This window comes from Camponotus vicinus, unplaced genomic scaffold (genome assembly GCF_025532165.1).
Source record: "Camponotus vicinus isolate PSW18456_S1 unplaced genomic scaffold, iyCamVici1.0 SCAF_13, whole genome shotgun sequence".
Classification (NCBI taxonomy): Eukaryota; Metazoa; Arthropoda; class Insecta; order Hymenoptera; family Formicidae; genus Camponotus; species Camponotus vicinus.
Window position 1 is genome coordinate 7662856 of NW_028141949.1, and position 22277 is coordinate 7685132.

Here is a 22277-nt window from a genome sequence, read left to right on the forward strand (position 1 = left end):
TAAAATGTAGAGCGTAGTATAATGTAAGTAAAAAATATTGCAGTACATACATATATTCAGAAAGATATAAAACGTTTGAATAAAATTTATAATAACATTGTTTTCTATAGCTGAAAATTTAGCATAAAACATTTATTTTATGTTTCGCATGCCGCAAAACATGATTGAGTATTACTTCGATTAAAGTCTTAAATATTACTTTGCTTCCATATGAATCTAAATGAATCTAAATATAGATATATATGATTGACTGGACTTTGATAATAAAAAAGAAATACGCATTTTTAATACATGAAACATTAACATTTATTATAATGATTTTAAATACATATTTTATAACAGTAATATATAATAATAAAAATTAACGCTTTCTATAAATGCAGTATTTTAGTTTACATGTTTAGCTTACTGATAAAAAGGTAGTGAAGTATGACATGGCTGTTTGCATCACCTTAAACAGGGACATTAATATATTATAATATTAATGTATATATTATAACGGTTATTATATAAAAGATTTTCCACGCGTGTCCTAATAAAGTGGACGTACGGAACTAAATGTAGTCATCGACATAATATACATGTTTGCAGCCGATAACGTGCAAGGCACCAGACTTCTATGTAGCAGTATACTCAATAGCTTTTTTGTTTTTAGTGAAAACATATACCATTGTGCACTATACCTACACGATAAAAATATTTTGTGTGATAGAATTATTAGAGATACTACAGAGACAAAATTAAACATTCATTCAACCGATCATATAGTTTCCGAAATAATTATAACAATTAACATTTATAGTAATTATAATAATTAATGTAATTTAAATTAAAACACGGTTTGGATACTTGCGCTTTGTCGAAAATTTCTATACTTCTATCCAAAAGTAATTGTCCAGGTAAACACATGCTCAAGAGGTGAGTGATCGATCCCATAACTATGCATCCAAATCTTATCACTTCCTGAGTTTGTCCAAATTTGTTGATTAGCTATAATGGATTTGAATTTCGAAATTTCTATAAACATTCGAGTTTTTAGTTTTTTATGATTTTTATTTAAAAAAAAAATTTGAAAACTTAAAGAAACATAAACTTTTCTCATTTGAATATATTATAATTCTTTTTATATATGTATATGTGCAAAAATTTTCTATAAGCATGAAACAATTAAAAACTAAACTTTTTTTCGGTACTTCTAGGTACTTTTAATAATTGACTAAAGTTGTTATTTACTTGTATTCCGACTAAACTCAGAATCATTACGTTCAAAAATAAGATGAGAAATGTCGCATGTTTGAATGTAGAATCTAGCATGTAAATGTATCTAAAAGACAGTAGAAAAAATTTTTAAATATGGGATCTTCTATGTAAAATGTGTAATAATTTTAATCGAATAATATTAATAAAATTATCATTTATAACATTTCCATTTTTAAATTTTTCATAATAATACAAACTTTATTGCAAGTTGATGTTTTTTTAAGCACGCAATCATCTCATGATAATCTTCAGAATAATATTCTTTTATTACTACATGTTCTAAGCTCATTATTTGCTTATGTTGCATAAGTTTAGCCTTAGACAAGATATTTTCAAGACGAATGCTTGGAAAAATGTAAAAGATAGTATTAAAATTATAAACAAGCTGCATCGAGATATATTTTAAGTCGGAATAACTATTTAATAACTTATGAAAATGAAGTAATAAAATATCTCTTTTGCTTTACTTACCCGATAGCATTAAATAAACTACAACCATGCAACACACACACCACATACATAGTATCAATATTCACCAAACATCTAGTACCAACTATAAGTGCAAGATAGCAATGCAACATAATTGGATAATAATATTTTTCTTTGTCTACTCCCCAGTCTCCTTCAAGCACATATATAGATGGCCGTGACTGATTCAACGGTATTACGACATCTAGAATTTTTGGTATCAACGGTATTGACAAGAATATTACTACGAATATGTTAATGTATACTGCAAAAAAACATACATTGCTATAATAATCTTACTATTCTTAATTATTTTTTATGATATAAAAATTTTCTGCACAACTTAATGTATCTTTGAACACTAATCAATAGATTTAAAGCAATTAACTATTAAATTATTATAAAATTTGTTTTGCGACTTAAAACTAATTATCCAATTACCTGAGTAATATTTTGTTATTAGTTGGCCAATGTCAGCATAACGCTTTAAAATATGAAGCTCGCACTTGCCATGAAAGAGCCGCCAATGTTCGTCCATTACTTGTAACAAATATTGTAACTGACAATAAAAAAGATAAAAATTAAATAGAGAAACATTATACAGGGTGTCTCCGTAAATAAACTAAATATTAAATTAGTAACTAAAAATAATAATTAATAACCGTTAAAAACGAAATAAAATTAAATCATCGAAAAAAAACGATTTAATTTTATTTAGTTCATTTATTAAAACCATATAAGTTTATTTCTCTCTTAAAAATCTGAAAAGACAAGAAAAATAATAATGATAATAAATTAATGTTCACAAATATTTTGTTTGATTAAAAAGAAATGTATCTTGTTATTTAAATGAAAATATTAGATTTTATAATTCTATTTAAATGTGATAATTAATCAACTATTTAAATTTTTATTTAAAAATCAGTTAAATTTTCCATATGTTATTTATAATTCGTTAACTAATTAATCGCCATAATGCATGTAACATGTACATACATAAAACACACGCACGTAAGAAACGACAAAATAAGATCAGTTGTGCAGTAAAAATCAATATCACCTGACTTGAAAAAAATCAATAACATATGACAGATCGTGTGTATTTGTCGATACGGGTCTGAGCGCGCGAATTTTACGCGATATCTTCGCAAGTTTTGATCGCTTATAAATTGGAAACTATTGTAGCTTCAATATTCTTGTATTAGAATTTTTGACTCTATTTTATCTCTAGAATATTCTATTAAATTATTTCACGAGGTGGAGATTGTGAAACACCCTGTATATAATGAAAGTGAGGATTATACATAACGAAGTAATAATTTTTTTTATTTGTGAATACACGTAAATGTACGGAAAATTCAATAGCATAAAATATAAAAATTAAAGCTCACTCTTTGATCACGTATATTTGTGATTTTCTGTGTGTGTTTATGCATACTACAAAAAACACTTGAATGATCATCATACATGTATGATTTAAAATTGCATTTATAATTTTGTATGTAATAACATTGTACTTATCATTTTATCTTTATTATTTTATAGCATATGCTATAAAATTATGAATATAATTCTGTACCAAAAATTAGAATTTATTTAAAATATGCTTTTATTCTAAAATATGCTTTCGCTGTGAAACAAAAATCGTATATGCACAATTTACACATTACACGTATCAAAGTCAAACTTCTTCGAACCTTTTTGTTATTCGTAACAATGTTAACTAATTTCGTTGTAGCGCCAGTGGCAAGGATAATATTAACTATACCTTCGACAGTCATATTCATATCACCCCAGCTGTTGTACAGCAAAAGCGCCTATTAATAATAATGAGATAGTAATAATATCGATTAGTTATACTGAGAGAAAGAAAATATTGTATGAAAAATATATATTGTATGAAAAATATATATTGTATGAAAAATATATATTGTATATTGTATGAAAAATATTTTATTAGAAAGAAGTCGGACTGTTCGATAATATTTAGCTGACATTATATGATTTACATTCACCATGATAATACAATTATATGCAATAAAAAGCGTGCATATTACCTGGGGTGCAAGAATAGATAATAAGCTGCTTATTATGAAACACGGTAGCAATATCTTTATCATCTTAGACTGATAAGGCCAAATACCTATCTGCGACAAGAAGAATTGATTTCTAGAATAATATCTTAGCATGTTTCCTTGCATGTTGCAAAACGATAGTCATCACTCTTTTGTTGGATATTCGATTGTAGAGATAATATAGAGCGGGACGCTGTGACGAGAGAATAATATATTATCATGATAATTTCAGGTTGTCAAACATTTGGAAATGTTTGCGCGTCGCGAGAAATATATATATTTAATATTGATCTATGGAAAGCATCCTTGTTTGAGATTAAATATTCATTTTTCACAACGAGCAAATATTTTTCGACAACCCGAAATTATCATGATGATATATCTTTATTGTCGTTACATCTACTACAGTGCTGTCAATTATTTGCAACTTTCGGCCGGATTTCTTAGTTCACGCTTACCGCTCTCCTCTCACCGCGCGCGCCTTAGCAACCGCGCCACCGAACGCTCGTAACTAAGGAGCGCGGCGGTAACCTCAGGCACGTGCGCGTCACAAATGTAATGTAGCGATCTAATAACAAAAAATTATATAAAAAATAATATATAAAAAATTATATAAATAAATTATATAAAAAATTATATAAATAAATTATACAAATAATAATAATAAAATTATATAAAAAATAATATATAAAAAATTACATAAATAAATTATATAAATAATAATAATAATAAAATTACATAAAATATAATATATAAAAAATTATATAAATAATATAATAAGGAGAATAGGTTTTCACATTACCCATGAAGTACTATTGTTGATGCGTTTTTTTTTAAATGGTTTCCCTAGTAGGCCTATTCCACTAGAGTCTAGTGGAGTTTTAAAAATTTTTTGAATAAATATAATAAATAATATAATAAATAATAAAATATGTATTAAATATTTCTATTTTTTTAATGATTTTTCTTTCACAGTGCAAAAAGATACTACTAAACCGATATTAATTTATATTTTCTTATCGTATATTATTACCATACACATTATATATTTTATTACATATTACTTTATAACTGCATATTTTTATAAATTATTGTAAATTATATAAATATAAATTTACTTCATTATTTTTTATATATATTCACATGCACTAGAAATAATATTGACAAAACCGTAGCACGTAAAGAACTATACGAAACTTTGCAAAAACTGAAATTTTCTTAGGGGTTTCTATAAATACTTTTAATAAAATTATTTTGACATATATGATAGTTTACTTGTAATCCAATCAGACTCAGAACCATTACGTTCAGAAACAAGATAAGAAACGTCGCATTTTTGAATGTAGAATCTAGCAAGTGAATGTATCTAAAAAATAGTAAAAAATTATTGTATCACATGTAGTGAAAATTTAATGTAACATATATCGTGAATCATAATTAAATAATATTAATGAATTTATTTTTAATGACAAAATTTTCCATAATACGAACTCTATTATGACTTGATGTTTTTTTCAAGCATTCAATCATCTCGCGATAATCTTCGGAATCATGTTCTTTTATTATTGAGTGTTTTTTGTTCATTAATTTTTTGTCTTTTAGCTCAGTGTTATCGAAGATATTTTCAAGACGGATGCTTAAAAAAAGTGTATAAGATAAAAAAAATCGCAGATAATTTGTGAGATTTTTAAGCTGGAATAACTTTCTAATAACAAGATTGAAAATAAAATAAATATGTATTTATTCTAAATCTTACAATCTCGATTACTTACCTGATAGCACTAAATAAACTACAACCATGTAGGGTAAGGTTGCTCAAGTCGTACCACTGCCTAAATCGTACCTTTTAAATATTGGACGTAATATCGCGGCAACAGCGCCACTAGCGGCAAAAAGATTTACTTTTTAGTCAACCATACTGATTCACATATTGTTCGTGTGTCACCGATACCGTGGAAACGTAATCTCTCATCAAAAAGAGTTTATGGGTATTTGTTATAATTTTCTACATATGTTTGGTAGTTAATCTTGCAAGTAAGTTGTTGGTAAAATCAAATTTTTTTATTAAACATAAGTTCTGTAGCATTTACAGAATCGTTTGTACGAAACGATATTAAATTTAATCAGTGTGAAGTTATGATTATTTTACATATGAATTGAGTAGTGTTTTAAGTCGTACCCATGCGAGATTCCTAAGTCGTACTGGTATGATTCATAAAATTACTTCTTGCTTTTACCGACTTTCATTTCTTATTGTTTTCATTCTTGTTTTTTGTGATTTTATAGGCCATAATTATGTCAAAGCGAATTTATAATAGTTGGAAAAAAGAAGATATGGATGAGGCGTTATCCAAATTATCGCAAGGTGTTATTGGTTTCAATGAAAAAAAAAAATATGTGTGTGATGAGTGCACTCATTGAATATGAGACATGCATACATATTACTTATAAAATACGTTATAATTATTATTGTTGCTTAATTGTATTCTTAGGTACGACTTAAGATTTTAGGTGGTACCACTTAGGAGACTGGTTTCTTTAGTCGTACCGTTATAAGTTTTTGAAGATTTAGTTTATTTGATGTGACAACATATAGATTTTTTCATTTTGTTATAATAAATGAAAACAATGTTTACACAAGTTTTGAATAACACATTTAGGTTCTATTTATTTGATAAATCCTCACTTTTATACGGTTTTTTTCTTAAGGGGTACGACTTGAGCAACCTTACCCTAACACACACACACCATATACATAGTATCAATATTCATCAAACATCGGCTACTAATTATAAATGCAAGATAACATTGCAACAAGATTGGGTAATAATATTTCTCTTTATCTATTTTCCATTATCCTTCAATCACATATGTATATAGCTGGCCGAGATTCATTCAATGGTATTATGACATATAGAATTTTTGGCATTAACGGTATTGTCAAAAACATTACTAGGACAATGTTAAAGTACACTGCAAAGAAAACATAACATGCTACAATAATCCTATTATTTTTAATTATTTTTATAATATAGAAATTTTTTCGTCCAAACTTGTATTTTTGTAAATACTGATCAATAGATTCAAAGAAATGTAATGCGATTTAAAAATAATTACCTGAGTAATATTTTGTCACTTTTTGTCCAATGTTAGCATAATACTTTAAAATATAAAACTCGCGCTTGCTATGAAAGAGCCGCCAATGTTCATTCATCAGTTCTAACAAATATTTTACCTTGTAATAATAAAGAGGAGAATTATTGAGAGAATTATATGTAATGAAGTAATAAATATTTTTATTATTCATGAATACAATGGACGCATCTAAATTCAATAGTACACGAAATATAAAAATTAAAGCTCACGTGTGTCGAATTATATTTACGATTTTTTATGTGTACTATAGAAAACACTAGAATGATCAACCTATATATGTGTATGAAATTGTATTTAGTATCATATTTTTTTATTATACAAATAAATGTTATTATCATATTTTATTATCATATATATAAAATAAATAAATTATAAATAAATAAACAAGTTAAAAATAAATAAATTATAAATACAATTTTGTCAGAAATTGAAGATCATCTAAAATATATTTTTTGACATTCATCATTGATAAAAAAATCATATATGCTATTTATGTATTACACATATATCCCACATATCACATGTATTACTCACTGAGATCGAGAATTACCTTTTTATTAATTATAACAATATTCAGTAATTTCGTAGTGGCACCAGTGAGAAGAATAGTGTTAACTATACCTTCGACAGCCATACTCATAGCTCCCCAAGTATTGTGTAACAAAAGCACCTATAAGTTAAGGGTGATAACAATATTTATCAGTGACATAGAAAAAGAAAGAAAAGCATATTATGAAAATATTTCATTAAAAAGTAGAATCGTGTCACACTATTTTTTGATTGATTGCGTTCGCTTTAATGACGCAATCGCATAATTATGTGCATAAATAATAACGTGCATTACCTGAGTTGCAAAAATAGACATTTCGGCGGCTACTAAGAAACACGGTAGCAATATCTTTATCACCCTAGGCTGATAAGGCCAGATACCTATCTGCGACAAGAAGAATTGATTTTTAGAATAGTATCATAGCATGTATCCTTGCATATCGCAAAACGAGACTGATCACCCTCTTGTTAGATATTCGATTGCAGAGAAAATGTAGAGTGGAAGCATTGACGAGAGAGAAAAATATATCATCACAATAATTTCGGATTGTCATGAAACATTTGGAAATGTTAGAGCGTCGCAAAAAGTCGATATTTAATAACGATCTACAGAGAGCTCTCTGCGATTAAAAATTCATCTTTCACAACGATTACATTTCTTTATAATTCAAAACTATCATAATGATATATCTTTTTCGTCATTATATCCGTTTTATATTTTTTACATTCGAATTTTTTACACTTAACAACAGAGTGATCTCTCGGTCTCACAATTGTTTCGTGATACTACTTAAAGATAAATTCCTTTCACAACAGATGTTTGATTTTATTTAAAAATTTTTCGTATAAAAAAAATTATGTAAATTATAAAATATTAGAAATTATGAATTTGCACTAGAGAACTCTAAAATATAATGCGTTTCGATAACAAGCGGTTCCAGTAATTTTATTTTATAATATTTGTAAAATATTGAGAAAAACTAATATATATGCTAAATATTTTATTCGAAATATATTTTATTATGGAGATGATAAATGTTTTTTTTGTAAATAGATAATGAGTTACCTGAATATAATAATTTTGTAAAAGTGTGTGTATATTATCATCTCATTTCTCTTTTATGCGGGCAATAATCAAGCGACACGGTAGCGTCGTGACGCCAAGTACTTAAGAGTACATAAAAAAAAAAAAAAAACGGGATCCGAGCATTGAGAGTCACTGTTCTCGACGCGGCGCTATCAAGTAGCATATCCGGAATTTTGAGTCTAATAAACTTTCAATTAAGATATTTCAGAAACTAAAGCCGTAATCAAAATTCCAATGGCACTTTTATTATATAATATGAATACGAGCTTTTGATTGTGACCAGTTTGAATAAAATCGGTGCAGTCAATCCTGAAAAATGATGATCGAACGTCAGAATTGTGACATTCTTCGCCCTTCTCCATTTCCAAGCTCACGTACGTAGGATCGCACGCACACAAGCAAAGCGAGTTTGTCCCTCAAGGCGCGTTTGCAACGCTCATGTGCGATTATTCGAGAATGCAAATACGCCTTAAGAGACAAAATCATACGTGTGTATGCGCGTGTTTCTGAAATATTAGATTTCACCCCCAAGGAGTGGTTTTTAAGAATTGTTATTATACGCTTAATTAGTCTTTCTACAAGTCATAACTAACAGTACAGGTTTGATATTTTTGTGGCACATCGTTTCTGAGATATTAGATTTCACCCCCAAGAGGTGGTTTTTAAAAATTATTATTATATGGTAAATTAGTCTTTGTAAGAAACCTTAATTAACGGCATGAGTCCCATATTTCTGCGACGCATCATTTTCGAGATATTATTTTTCATCCTCAAGGGATGGTTTTTGAAAATTGTTACTATACGATAAATTACTTCTTTTTTAAATTGTATTTAACAGCAGATGTCCCGTATTTTTACGGATCCGTTTCTAACAATAAGATATTAAATTCCACCCCGAAGGGGTAGTTTTGAAAATAGTTACGATAAATTAATCTCTTAAACGTACGTACACACATACATACACATATCACATGTATGTGTGTACGTACGTTTGGTACAACCACTCCTTGGGGGTGAAATCTAATATTTCAGAAACGGTGCACCACAGAAATATAAAACATGTGCCGTTAGATAAGACTTATAGAAAGACTAATTTACTGTACAGTAACAATTTTCAAAAATAAAAAGGTATCCCTTAAAATAATTTACAAATATTTTCTCCCAAAAAATAATTTGCAGAAAGGATATAAAATTTTACAAAAAGGTATGAAATCCCTCTAAAAAGAAACTTAAAAAAAAAAAAAATACGCAAAGTGCATAAAAAATATTCTACGTTGTATGCATGTTTAATAAAAAAATTCCTTAAAAATAATTTACAGTAATTTTTCCTCAAAAAATCATTTTTCTAAAAAACAAAATCTCAACAAATAATTTTCATCAAAAAATATTAAAAATAAGATATTAAAGCTAAATATGAAATCAACAATTACTATTAGCCAAGTACTTAAGAGCAATTTATAAATTTGATATAATATTTGCCATGAAATCAATTTTATACTGTAGAAATATTATACATAAATTCTCCCTAAGAAATTAAAACGCATTTTATATTTATTCAGAGAAAATTGATGTTTAAAATATTTAATGAGAATTAGGATTCTTTTAATTCTTAAAACATTTTTTATATAATGTATATAATTTAAACAAAAAGTTTTACGCAAGTTTTAAATCGCACAGACTTCAAATCGAAGTAAGTTATGAAAACTTGGCGTGCCCGGATCGTTATCAAATACAGATTAAATATTGAATTACATAATGTCTAATATTTTACATTTTATTGGAGATATATTTGTTTATAATATAAACAATCCGTCAAGTTTTCATAACTTACTTCGATTTGAAGTCTGTGCGATTTAAAACTTGCGTAAAACTTTTTGTTTAAATTATATACATTATATAAAAAATGTTTTAAGAAATAAAAGAATCCGAATTCTTATTAAATATTTTAAACATCAATTTTCTCTGAATAAATATAAAATGCGTTTTAATTTCTTAGGGGGAATTTATATATAATATTTCTACAGTATAAAATTGATTTCATGGCAAATATTATATCTTTAGAAATTGCTCTTAAATACTTGGCTTTCTCTTTCTATGTGTTGTGTACATGTGCGTTGATGATGGTGACGATGATAAAGACGTTTCTTAATTGAAAATTTTCATATTTCGAATTTGCGTTATAATATCTTCGTTTCTAGATCACGCAGCACAAAAATAAAGATTCTTTCTTTATATAATTCAAACTCGATCTATCGATTAAGGCTAGTAAGAATTCGATCCGTTCAGCCGTTATTGAAATCCGATAATTTGAGTTACTCTCATCTGTCCGACTCGCGTATAGATACACGGAGTGCCGCGCTAATGCTTCGCATGAACTTGGCGCGAGACACTACCGTGTCTCTTGAATAGATACATGGAGTGCCGCGCTAATGCTTCGCATGAACTTGGCGCGAGGCAATACCGTGTCTCTTGATGACAACTATTATTAACAAAACTCTTGTACAATTGTAATATTTTAGAATTATATTGTTTATTTTGCGCAATTTCATAATTTATATTATATTTCGACTTAATAATAGGTGAGTTCTTGGTGTTTTAATATAACATTTGTCAAAAGTTTTATATAACATGATATTTAACGAAAGTTTTATATATTCTAAATATTACACACATTATACAATTTATGTATTTTTATCTAATCGTCAGATATTGTTGCAGTTATAGCGGCATCATGCGGGTAATATTTCGCCAGCATTTTGTTTGGCACATAATGCGCGTCTTCCTTCCAAATGCCATTTGCTGCGGCATAACCATTAAAGTGTTATTACACCATTCTAATTTTATAAGTATTTCTAGCATCTCCAGCAGTATCTGAAAAAAAAGATGTAACATGTGAACAGAGCTCCTATTACAAACAGAAAAGGACAAATTACATATTTTTCTGCCTATATAAAGTGTTTCATTGGCTTATATCTTTGTCAAGGTGTTACAAGTTTAATAAATTAATTAGAGTTAAATTTATAGAAAAATCATATCATATGAGTAATACCTCGTTAGCTGTTACTGCAATAGGTTCTCTAGAACACCGTTGCTTGACGAGACAATCCGGGAATGTGTTAAAACTTATGTTAAAACATCTTACATCTTCTAAACTACTCGTGGCACTATAAACAATAAAACAAATTACATATGTGTCCGTGTGTATGTATGATAAGAAGAAAATACCGACAAACTCGGATAACTATTAATCTAATATTATACTTACTATTTTGGTTTCCAAAACATACGTCTACGGGAGCGATATGGCAACTTTCCTATATCGCAACGTAGGCCAAGTCTCCTCGCCACACTATGATATATTATTAATAAAACTATTTCTTGGCCATATTTATTTTCTAAGACCTGTGTCAGTAATTACAATACAATAAATTAATTACAGAGAAAAAGAGAGAGAAGGTGTGCTTTTAACGTAATAATATGAATATATGGTCATGTTTACGGCATAATTGGGCATAATTTCAATGTATTATAATATAAATCTTTAATAACTTACATTATCTATACACATGTATTCCAAATATGTGTTTTTCGATTTGCTTGGTCTGAAGTTTAATTTGTCAAATATATATTCCTCGAGTGTATCCATAATTTGCCTTCCTTCCATTTCATTCCAATGATTATCGTCGATGTTGTTGTTTTTCCAGTAAGCAAAATTTTCAGCAGACGTCGAAAATATTGAATGGTCGGGGTGTTTCTCTCTGAGGCAATTCAGTACTTCTAATGCGATATTATCTAGTGACGCTTTTACAAACGAATAACATACATCCTTTAGGGGTTGGAACCATTGTGCTAGAATAGTAGCACCCCGTTCCAAAAGCTGCTCTGTGTGAGATTGTTCTTTAAATCTCTCCCACTTCTCTCGCACCGAACGTTGCCTCAGGTAATGAAACAATTTCATGTTGCAATATCTTTCTGCTTCTTCTTTTAGATCGCAATCCGCTTTTCTGAAAATTTATATACATACATATATGTATATATATATGTGTGTGTGTGTGTGTGTGTGTGTGTGTGTGTGTGTGTGTGTGTGTGTGTGTGTGTGTGTGTGTGTGTGTGTGTGTGTGTGTGTGTGTGTGTGTGTGTGTGTGTGTGTGTGTGTGTGTGTGTGTGTGTGTGTGTGTGTGTGTGTGTGTGTGTGTGTGTGTGTGTGTATTAATTTATATACATATATTATTTATATATATGTTATATATATATACAGGGTGACCCATTTTAACTTAGGCAGCCAAATAACTCGAAAAATAAGCAAGATAGAGAAAAATGTTTTAGACAAAAGTTGTATGGTTTCGAGGGGGCCATAAGATGGTATCATTGGTTTGACCTTGAAGAGTCATTTGAAGGTCACGTGAAGGTCACTTCAATTTTTTTAAACGGAACATCCTATATATTTTTGTACATTCTTGTAGCTCATCTCGAGAGCTTTCCAAAACACTATAATTAAGTACATTTTCGTTAAGTACTTTTTGAGTTATGAGGCTTGAAATAATTTCTTAATTTTACATAAACCGTAAAATATCTTGTAAAATATTCATTTTTCGATTACCTTACCTTAATAGTTTTATGTACAAAATAATGAGAGGAATCAATTGGTGTAAAGAAAACACATAGTTGTTTCGAAGAAAAAATATGTAATTTGCAATTAACAATTCCATATTTTTTCTTAAAAACAACTATGTGTTATCTTTACACCAATTGATTCCTCTCATTATTTTGTACGTAAAAGTATTAAGGTAAGATAATCGAAAAATGAATATTTTACAAGATATTTTACGGTTTATGTAAAATTAAGAAATTATTTCAAGCATCATAACTCAAAAAGTACTTAACGGAAAGGTACTTAATTATAGTGTTTTGGAAAGCTCTCGAAATAAGCTACAAGAATGTACAAAAATATATAGGGTATTCCATTTAAAAAAATTGAAGTGACCTTCACGTGACCTTCAAATAACTCTTCAAGGTCAAACCAATGATACCATCTTATGACCCCCTCGAAACCATACAACTTTTGTCTAAAACATTTTTCTCTATCTTGCTTATTTTTCGAGTTATTTGGCTGCCTAAGTTAAAATGGGTCAACCTGTATACAGGGTGTCCCATTTTAAAAGTTCCACCCTCATTACTTTTCAGGATCAACGTTTGAAGGAAAACAACTTGAATAAAAGTTGTAGGGAACATAGGGGGCTATCTAATAGTGACCTTGGATTCGACATTAAAGGTCATTTGAAGGTCAACTTCCGTTTTTTAAATGGGAACCCCTATTTTTTATTACTTATTCTTGTAGCTTATCTCGAGAGCTTTCCAAAACACTATAATAAAGTATTTCTTCATTTAGTACTTTTCGAGTTATGAGGCTTGAAATAATTTCTTAATTTTATATAAACCATAAAATATCTAGTAAAATATTCATTTTTCGATTATCGTACCTTAATACTTTTATGTACAAAATAATGAGAGGAATCAATTGGTATAAAGAAAACATACAGTTGTTTTTAAGAAAAAATATGGAATTGTTAATTGCAATTTACATATTTTTTCTTAAAAACAACTATGTCTTCTCTTCACACCAATTGATTCCTCTCATTATTTTGTAGATAAAAGTATTAAGGTAAGATAATCGAAAAATGAATATTTTACTAGATATTTTATGGTTTATATAAAATTAAGAAATTATTTCAAGCCTTATAACTCGAAAAGTACTGAATGAAGAAATACTTTATTATAGTGTCTTGGAAAGCTCTCGAGATAAGCTACAAGAATAATTAATAAAAAATAGGGGTTCCCATTTAAAAAACGGAAGTTGACCTTCAAATGACCTCGAAAATGACCCTTGATGTCGAATCCAAGGTCACTATTAGATAGCCCCCTTTGTTCCCTACAACTTTTATCCGAGTCGTTTTCCTTCAAACGTTGATCCTGAAAAGTTATGAAGGTGGAACTTTTAAAATGAGACGCTCTGTATATATATATATATATATATATATATATATATATATATATATATATATTAACTATGTAGTAAGTATATTAGTCTACAATATTAAAAGCAATTTAATTTATATTGCACCTACCGTGGAGATTGCGCAAGCAAGCTTTTAAGCTCATCCATAAAGAAAGAATTATTTACAAAATTATCAGGCCTACAAATTATTTCATTTAAATGTTCATCCAAATAAAATATTTGTTCAAAATTTGTGAAATTATCTATTGAAGCATTGAAGGTATAGTGATCATGAATTATTTGAGACACGTAATTCCGTAATTGTCTCGCACAATTAATGCCTGTTTCCATAAAGTTTAAACTTTTTTTATTCTTCTGTGCGTTCTTTTCTGATTCCTTTTGCTCATTTTCTTTAGATATCTCGTCACAAAGTTTCTTCGCAGAAGGCCACCTAAAATTAGAACGAAATATACTTTAATGAACTTTTGAAAATCATATCAAACAGTGCTATTGCATCAATAATAAATGTTCAGAGAAATAAATATTTTGAAATATTCAAAGTATCAATTAAAAAATCAATCTTCTTGTCTCATTACATAAAAAACATAAATATGCAGAAAAATATATATTATATTTATAAGCTTCATTAATTTTAAATTAGAATTAAACTTTACACTAAGAATGTACATAATAATAGTAAATATATATAATGAACAATACAAAGCAGTATTTACATTACTCCATTATCTAAACCTTATTACCTAATTATTATATAAAAAATTACATAGCGCTCTCCCTCACACACACACACACACACACACACACACACACATTATTCTATATTCATAAAATAGGTTACTATGTTAAAATTAATAAAACAAAAAATAATTAAATTAACAAAATAAACTTGTAAAATTTGTAATTATCAAGATTTAATTTCTCCTTATTATTATATAGTTAGTATATTACATTTATTATATGTATTATATTATATACTCAAGTGATACATTGCGCGATTAATGGAATGAAGTTACAAAAAAAGCGTAAAACAAAATATTACCTCTGAGAAAATTTTTTTTCCCAATACTTGTCGTATTTGGCTGCCCACTCGAATTGTTTGCACGTGCATCTGAAGTTAATGATATCCTCAACACTGATATCATTATAGCTAAGAATATGAACTATCAACTCTTCAGGTAAGCACATTATCGTAGCCATTACGAAAAGAATTCAGTACGAAACACTGCGAAAAAGTGTAATTTAAGATAATTACAATTATATATTCTCGTATATAATTAATTCTCTATGCGAAAGCGCACACGAAATTTACTGCAGTACAGTTGCTACGAAAGTTCTCCACACTTTGTCCACCCTCACTCTGGACTGTATATCTGTAGGTTTGGAAATTTTCAGCTTTCCCCCACCATAATTGTCACGTGACCATGCTTATGGAAAAAAACCGAAAAGACACGGAAGACGACACTTTCATTCTGCACATGCACTTTTAAGATAATAAAAAAAGGAAAAAAAGGGAACACATTTTCTCGAAATCTATTTTCAGAAATCGACATTTCCTTGCGATAAAATATTTGATCATTGATTCTTTTGTTTCGATATCAACTATCTCTAAAACTCACGTGTAACACATATAGGATTCTAAGAAAATTCAACTTTTACAAAATGTACGCATAAAGTAAACGGTTTCTAGACAAAATAATTTTAAAAAGAACTTTCTCTTTTATGGACATAAGATTTCTTTCGAACTAAAAGGAAGGGAGAGGTGCTTCGAATGACGCACATAAGTCTATTGTTTAATACATCTGTTTTTGCCATAGAGGTTCACCGTAATATTTTTTACCTGCATGCAAGATAGAAGATAATCTTAAATATTTTTAGGATACGATAAGGGTAAAATATGTAAGATAGAGGATTATCTTAAACATTAGGAAATAAATAGGAAACGAACTATTTACTTTACGCAATCTAATCGTTATCTTTGTGCGCTCTATAAAAGCTTGTTCAATACATATGTTCTTGCCATAGAGGGACAACGCACAGAGATAATGATTAGATTCAGTAAAGTAAATAGTTCGTTTCCTATTTATTTCCTAATATTTAAGATAATCCTCTATCTTACATATTTTACCCTTATCGTATCCTAAAAATATTTAAGATTATCTTCTATCTTGCATGCAGGTAAAAAATATTATGTTGAACCTCTATGGCAAAAACAGATGTATTGAACAAAAGAGTTATGTGCGTCATCCGAATGACCTCTCCCTTCCTCTTAGTTCAAAAGAAATTTTATGTCCATAAAAGAGAAAGTTCTTTTTAAAATTATTTTTTCTAGATACCGCTTACTTTATGCGTACATTTTGTAAAAGTTGAATTTTCTTAGAATCCTAAATGCGTTACACGTGAGTTTTAGTTGATATCGAAACAAAAGAATCAATGATCAAATATTTTATCGCAAGGAAATGTCGATTTCTTCAAATAGATTTCGAGAAAATGTGTTCCCTTTTTTCCCATCTTTTATTATCTTAAAAGTGCATGTGCAGAATGAAAGTGTCGTCTTCCGTGTCTTTTCGGTTTTTTTCCATAAGCATGGTCACGTGACAATAATGGTGGGGGAAAGCTGATAATTTCCAAACCTACAGGTATACAGTCCAGTGTGAGGGTGGACAAAGTGTGGAGAACGATTCGTAGCAACTGTACTGCAGTAAATTTCGTGTGCGCTTTCACATAAAGAATTAATTATATACGAAAATAATTGTGATTATCTTAAATTACACTTTTTCGCAGTGTTTCGTACTGAATTCTTTTCGTAATGGCTACGATAATGTGCTTACCTGAAGAGTTGATAGCTCATATTCTTAGCTATAATGATATCAGTGTTGAGGATATCATTAACTTCAGATGCACGTGCAAACAATTCAAGTGGGCAGCCAAATACGACAAGTATTGGGAAAAAAAATTTTCTCAGAGGTAATTTTTTGTTTTATGATTTTTTTGTAACTTTATTCCATTAATCGCGCAATGTATCACTTGAGTATACAATATAATAAATATAATAAATGTAATATACTAACTATATAATAATAAGGAGAAATTAAATTTTGATAATTACATATTTTACAAGTTTATTTTGTTAATTTAATTATTTTTTGTTTTAATAATTTTAATATAGTAACCTATTTTATGAATATAGAATAATGTGTGTGTATGAGTGTATGTGTGTGCGCGTGTGTGTGTGTGTGTGTGTGTGAGAGGGAGAGCGCTAAGTAATTCTTTATATAATAATTACGTAATAAGGGTTAGATAATGGAATAATGTAAATACTGCTTTGTATTGTTCATTATATTTACTATTATTATGTACATTCTTAGTGTAAAGTTTAATTATAATTTAAATTAATGAAGCTTATAAATATATTATATATTTTTCTGCATATTTATGTTTTCTATGTAAAGAGACAAGAAGATTGATTTTTTAATTGATACTTTGAATATTTTAAAAAATTTATTTCTCTGAACATTTATTATTGATGCAATAGCTGTTTGATATGATTTTCAAAAGTTTATTAAAGTATATTTCATTCTAATTTTAGGTGGCCTTCTGCGAAGAAACTTTGTGACAAGATATCTAAAGAAAATGAGCAAAAGGAATCAGAAAAGAATGAACAGAAGGATAAAAAAAGTTTAAACTTTATGGAAACAGGCATTAATTGTGCGAGACAATTACGGAATTACGTGTCTCCAATAATGCATGATTACTATAACTTCAATGCTTCAATAGATAATTTCGCAAATTTTGAACAAATATTTTATTTGGATGAACATTTAAATGAAATAATTTGTAGGCCTGATAATTTTATAAATAATTCTTTCTTTATGGATGAGCTTAAATGCTTGCTTGCGCAATCTTCACGGTAGGTACAATATAAATTAAATTGCTTTTAATATCGTAGACTAATATACTTACTACATAGTCAATATATATATATATATATATAAAACACATATATAAATAATATATGTATATAAATTAATACACACACACACACACACACACACACACACACACACACACACACACGTGTGAGTGTGTGTGTGTGTGTGTGTGTGTGTGTGTGTGTGTGTGTGTGTGTGTGTGTGTGTGTGTGTGTGTGTGTGTGTGTGTGTGTGTGTGTGTGTGTGTGTGTATTAATTTATATACATATATTATTTATATCACATATATATATATATATATATATATATGTATATAAATTTTCAGAGGAGCGGATTGCGATCTAAAAGAAGAAGCGGAAAGATATTGCAACATGAAATTGTTTCATTACCTGAGGCAACGTTCGGTGAGAGAGAAGTGGGAGAGATTTAAAGAACTATCTCACCGAGAGCAGCTTTTGGAACGGGGTGCTACTATTGTAGCACAATGGTTCCAACCCCAAAAGGATGTATTTTATTCGATGGTAAAAGCGTCACTAGATAATATCGCATTAGAAGTATTGAATTGCCTCAGAGAAAAACACCCCGACCATTCAATATTTTCGACGTCTGCTGCAAATTTTGCCTACTGGAAAAACAACAACATCGACGATAATCATTGGGATGAAATGGAAGGAAAGCAAATTATGGATACACTCGAGGAATATATATTTGACAAATTAAACTTTAGACCAAACAAATCGGAAAACACATATTTGGAATACATGTGTATAGATAATGTAAGTTATTAAAGATTTATATTATAATACATTGAAATTATGCCCAATTATGCCGTAAACATGACCATATATTCATATTATTACGTTAAAAGCACACCTTCTCTCTCTTTTTCATTGTAATTAATTTATTGTATTGTAATTACTGTCACAGGTATTAAAAAATAAAATTGGCCAAGAAATAGTTTTATTAATAATATATCATAGTGTGGCGAGGAGACTTGGCCTACGTTGCGATATAGGAAAGTTGCCATATCGCTCCCGTAGACGTATCTTTTGGAAACCAAAATAGTAAGTATAATATTAGATTAATACTTATCCGAGTTTGTCGGTATTTTCTTCTTATCATACATACACACGCACACATATGTAATTTGTTTTATTGTTTATAGTGCCACGAGTAGTTTAGAAGATGTAAGATGTTTTAACATAAGTTTTAACACATTCCCGGATTGTCTCGTCAAGCAACGGTGTTCTAGAGAACCTATTGCAGTAACAGCTAACGAGGTATTACTCATATGATATGATTTTTCTATAAATTTAACTCTAATTAATTTATTAAACTTGTAACACCTTGACAAAGATATAAGCCAATGAAACACTTTATATAGGCAGAAAAATATGCAATTTGTCCTTTTCTATTTGTAATAGGAGCTCTGTTCACATGTTACATCTTTTTTTTCAGATACTGCTGGAGATGCTAGAAATACTTGTAAATATAGATTGGTGTAATAACACTTTAATGGTTATGCCGCAGGAAATGGCATTTGGAAGGAAGACACGCATTATGTGCCAAACGCAATGCTGGCGAGATATTACCCGCATGATGCCGCTATAACTGCAACAATATCTGACGATTAGATAAAAATACATAAATTGTATAATGTGTGTAATATTTAGAGTATATGAAACTTTCGTTAAATATCATGTTATATAAAACTTTTGACAAATGTTATATTAAAACACCAAGAACTCACCTATTATTAAGTGAAAATATAATATGAAATTATGTGAAAATATAATATGAAATATAATTATGAAATTGCGCAAAATAAACAATATAATTTTAAAATATTACAATTGTACAAGAGTTTTGTTAAAAAAGTTGTCCTCAAGAGACACGGTAGTGCCCCGCGCCAAGTTCATGCGAAGCATTAGCGCGGCACTCCGTGTATCTATTCAAGAGACACGGTAGTTTCTCGCGCCAAGTTTATGCGAAGCATTAGCGCGGCACTCCGTGTATCTATACGCGAGTCGGACAGATGAGAGTAACTCAAATTATCGGATTTCAATAACGGCTGAACGGATCGAATTCTTACTAGCCTTAATCGATAGAACGAGTTTGAATTATATAAAGAAAGTATCTTTATTTTTGTGCTGCGTGATCTAGAAACGAAGATATTATAACGCAAAGTCGAAATATGAAAATTTTCAATTATGAAACGTCTTTATCATCGTCACCATCATCAACGCACATGTACACAACACATAGAAAGAGAAAGCCAAGTACTTAAGAGCAATTTGTAAATTTGATATAATATTTGCCATGAAACCAATTTTATACTGTAGAAATATTATATATAAGTTCTTCCTAAGAAATTAAAACGCATTTTATATTTATTCAGAGAAAATTGATGTTTAAAATATTTAATTAGAATTAGGATTCTTTCAATTCTTAAAACATTTTTTATATAATGTATATAATTAAAAAAAAAAGTTTTACGCAAGTTTGAAATCGCACAGTCTTTAAATCGAAATAAGTTATGAAAACTTGGCGTGCCCGGATTGTTTACATTATAAACAAATATATCTCCAATAAAATGTAAAATATTAGACATTATGTAATTTAATATTTAATCTGTATTTGATAACAATCTGGGCACGCCAAGTTTTCATAACTTATTTCGATTTAAAAACTGCGATTTAAAACTTGCGTGAAACTTTCTTTTAAATTATATACATTATATAAAAAATGTTTTAAGAATTAAAAGAATCCTAATTCTCATTAAATATTTTAAACATCAATTTTCTTTGAATAAATGTAAAATGCGTTTTAATTTCTTAGGGAATTTATGTATAATATTTCTACAGTATAAAATTGATTTCATGGCAAATATTATATCAAATTTATAAATTGCTCTTAAGTACTTGGCTAATAGTAATTATTGATTTCATATTTAGTTTTAATATTTTATTTTTTAATATTTTTTGATGAAAATTATTTGTTGAGATTTTGTTTCTTAGAAAAATGATTTTTTTAGGAAAAATTACTGTAAATTATTTTTAAGGAATTTTTTTATTAAACATGGTAGAATATTACAAGGTAGAATATTTTTTATGTACTTGACGTATTTTTTTACTTTTGTAAGGTTTTTCTTTAAAGGTATATATTAAATAAATCTCATCATAAAATTGAAAATATTAATTCACTACAACGTTATAAGATATTAAAAGATATTAAAAAATATTTATATCTCAACCACACGTCATTGATATGAATTTTTCCAGTTACGAGTATATAAAAATCTTCTGTGAAGATATATTCTTAATAATCTTTCTTTTTTATCTATATATATCAGATTTGATGCGCCCACAGGTCTTAAAGACAGAAAGAGTTAAAATATCTTTTATTAAAAAAATCTCAGACTATATAACATTGAATAACAAAAGTCGCCGTCAAAGCATGTTGCTATTTTTTTTTGCTGAATCTATAATTTCTTTAATTAATATTTTAAAAACTTTGTTCAAACATATTGTAAGATTCTGCAGAGAATATTGTGGTATATATGCTCAGAAAATATTTAAAACATTTAAATAAGTAGAATATGAATGTGTGTAGATCTGTAAAGTTAGCACTTTGAAATATGAATTTTCACAAAATTGATATGGCTTTTGAGTTTCACATTTGTCCACATATTCATAAATAATTGTGTTTTATCCATAAAAATTTATTAAAAAAATTAA

The 22277-nt window shown here is 28.4% G+C and overlaps 3 protein-coding genes and 1 pseudogene across 4 annotated transcripts; 1 reads left to right on the forward strand and 3 right to left on the reverse strand.

Moving 5' to 3' along the window:
- Window positions 1-400: 400 nt before the first annotated feature.
- Window positions 401-3917, reverse strand: LOC145964093 (odorant receptor Or2-like). Its single transcript, XM_083086498.1, has 9 exons — window positions 3786-3917; window positions 3426-3545; window positions 2170-2287; window positions 1732-1993; window positions 1458-1604; window positions 1234-1324; window positions 854-990; window positions 551-683; window positions 401-451 (listed from the first exon to the last, which is right to left on the reverse strand). Exons 1-9 carry the CDS (start codon window positions 3915-3917, stop codon window positions 401-403), a joined length of 1191 nt encoding a protein of 396 aa, XP_082942624.1.
- A 741-nt stretch (window positions 3918-4658) lies between these two features.
- LOC145964640 (uncharacterized) lies at window positions 4659-7935 on the reverse strand (annotated as a pseudogene).
- Window positions 7936-11259: 3324 nt separating this feature from the next.
- LOC145964079 (F-box only protein 21-like) lies at window positions 11260-15940 on the reverse strand. Its single transcript, XM_083086478.1, has 6 exons — window positions 15651-15940; window positions 14721-15041; window positions 12149-12599; window positions 11861-11997; window positions 11645-11759; window positions 11260-11466 (listed from the first exon to the last, which is right to left on the reverse strand). The coding sequence occupies exons 1-6, from the start codon at window positions 15806-15808 to the stop codon at window positions 11314-11316; spliced, it is 1335 nt and encodes a 444-aa protein (XP_082942604.1). The 5' UTR covers window positions 15809-15940; the 3' UTR covers window positions 11260-11313.
- A 1338-nt stretch (window positions 15941-17278) lies between these two features.
- Window positions 17279-20335, forward strand: LOC145964082 (F-box only protein 21-like). 2 transcript variants are annotated; one of them, XM_083086482.1, is made up of 6 exons: window positions 17279-17575; window positions 18198-18518; window positions 18866-19316; window positions 19468-19604; window positions 19706-19820; window positions 19999-20335. In XM_083086482.1, the coding sequence occupies exons 1-6, from the start codon at window positions 17418-17420 to the stop codon at window positions 20149-20151; spliced, it is 1335 nt and encodes a 444-aa protein (XP_082942608.1). In that variant the 5' UTR covers window positions 17279-17417; the 3' UTR covers window positions 20152-20335. The 2 variants fall into 2 exon arrangements, with proteins under 2 accessions (XP_082942608.1, XP_082942609.1); XM_083086483.1 differs by lacking the exon at window positions 18198-18518 and having other exon boundaries at window positions 19999-20334.
- The last annotated feature ends 1942 nt before the right edge of the window (window positions 20336-22277 follow it).

Coding starts and splice junctions, on each gene's coding strand:
- LOC145964093 (XM_083086498.1), bottom strand. CDS start 3,917: ATGCTAAGATATTATTCTAGAAATCAATTCTTCTTGTCGCAGATAGGT. Junction 1,325..1,457: donor AAACATCAACTTGCAATAAA/GTTTGTATTATT, acceptor ACTGTCTTTTAG/ATACATTTACATGCTAGATT. Junction 684..853: donor ATAGAAATTTTCGACAAAGC/GCAAGTATCCAA, acceptor TTTATCGTGTAG/GTATAGTGCACAATGGTATA.
- LOC145964079 (XM_083086478.1), bottom strand. CDS start 15,808: ATGGCTACGATAATGTGCTTACCTGAAGAGTTGATAGTTCATATTCTT. Junction 15,042..15,650: donor GAAAAAAAATTTTCTCAGAG/GTAATATTTTGT, acceptor TTCTAATTTTAG/GTGGCCTTCTGCGAAGAAAC. Junction 11,467..11,644: donor TTGCAGTAACAGCTAACGAG/GTATTACTCATA, acceptor CTTTTTTTTCAG/ATACTGCTGGAGATGCTAGA.
- LOC145964082 (XM_083086482.1), top strand. CDS start 17,418: ATGGCTACGATAATGTGCTTACCTGAAGAGTTGATAGCTCATATTCTT. Junction 17,576..18,197: donor GAAAAAAAATTTTCTCAGAG/GTAATTTTTTGT, acceptor TTCTAATTTTAG/GTGGCCTTCTGCGAAGAAAC. Junction 19,821..19,998: donor TTGCAGTAACAGCTAACGAG/GTATTACTCATA, acceptor CTTTTTTTTCAG/ATACTGCTGGAGATGCTAGA.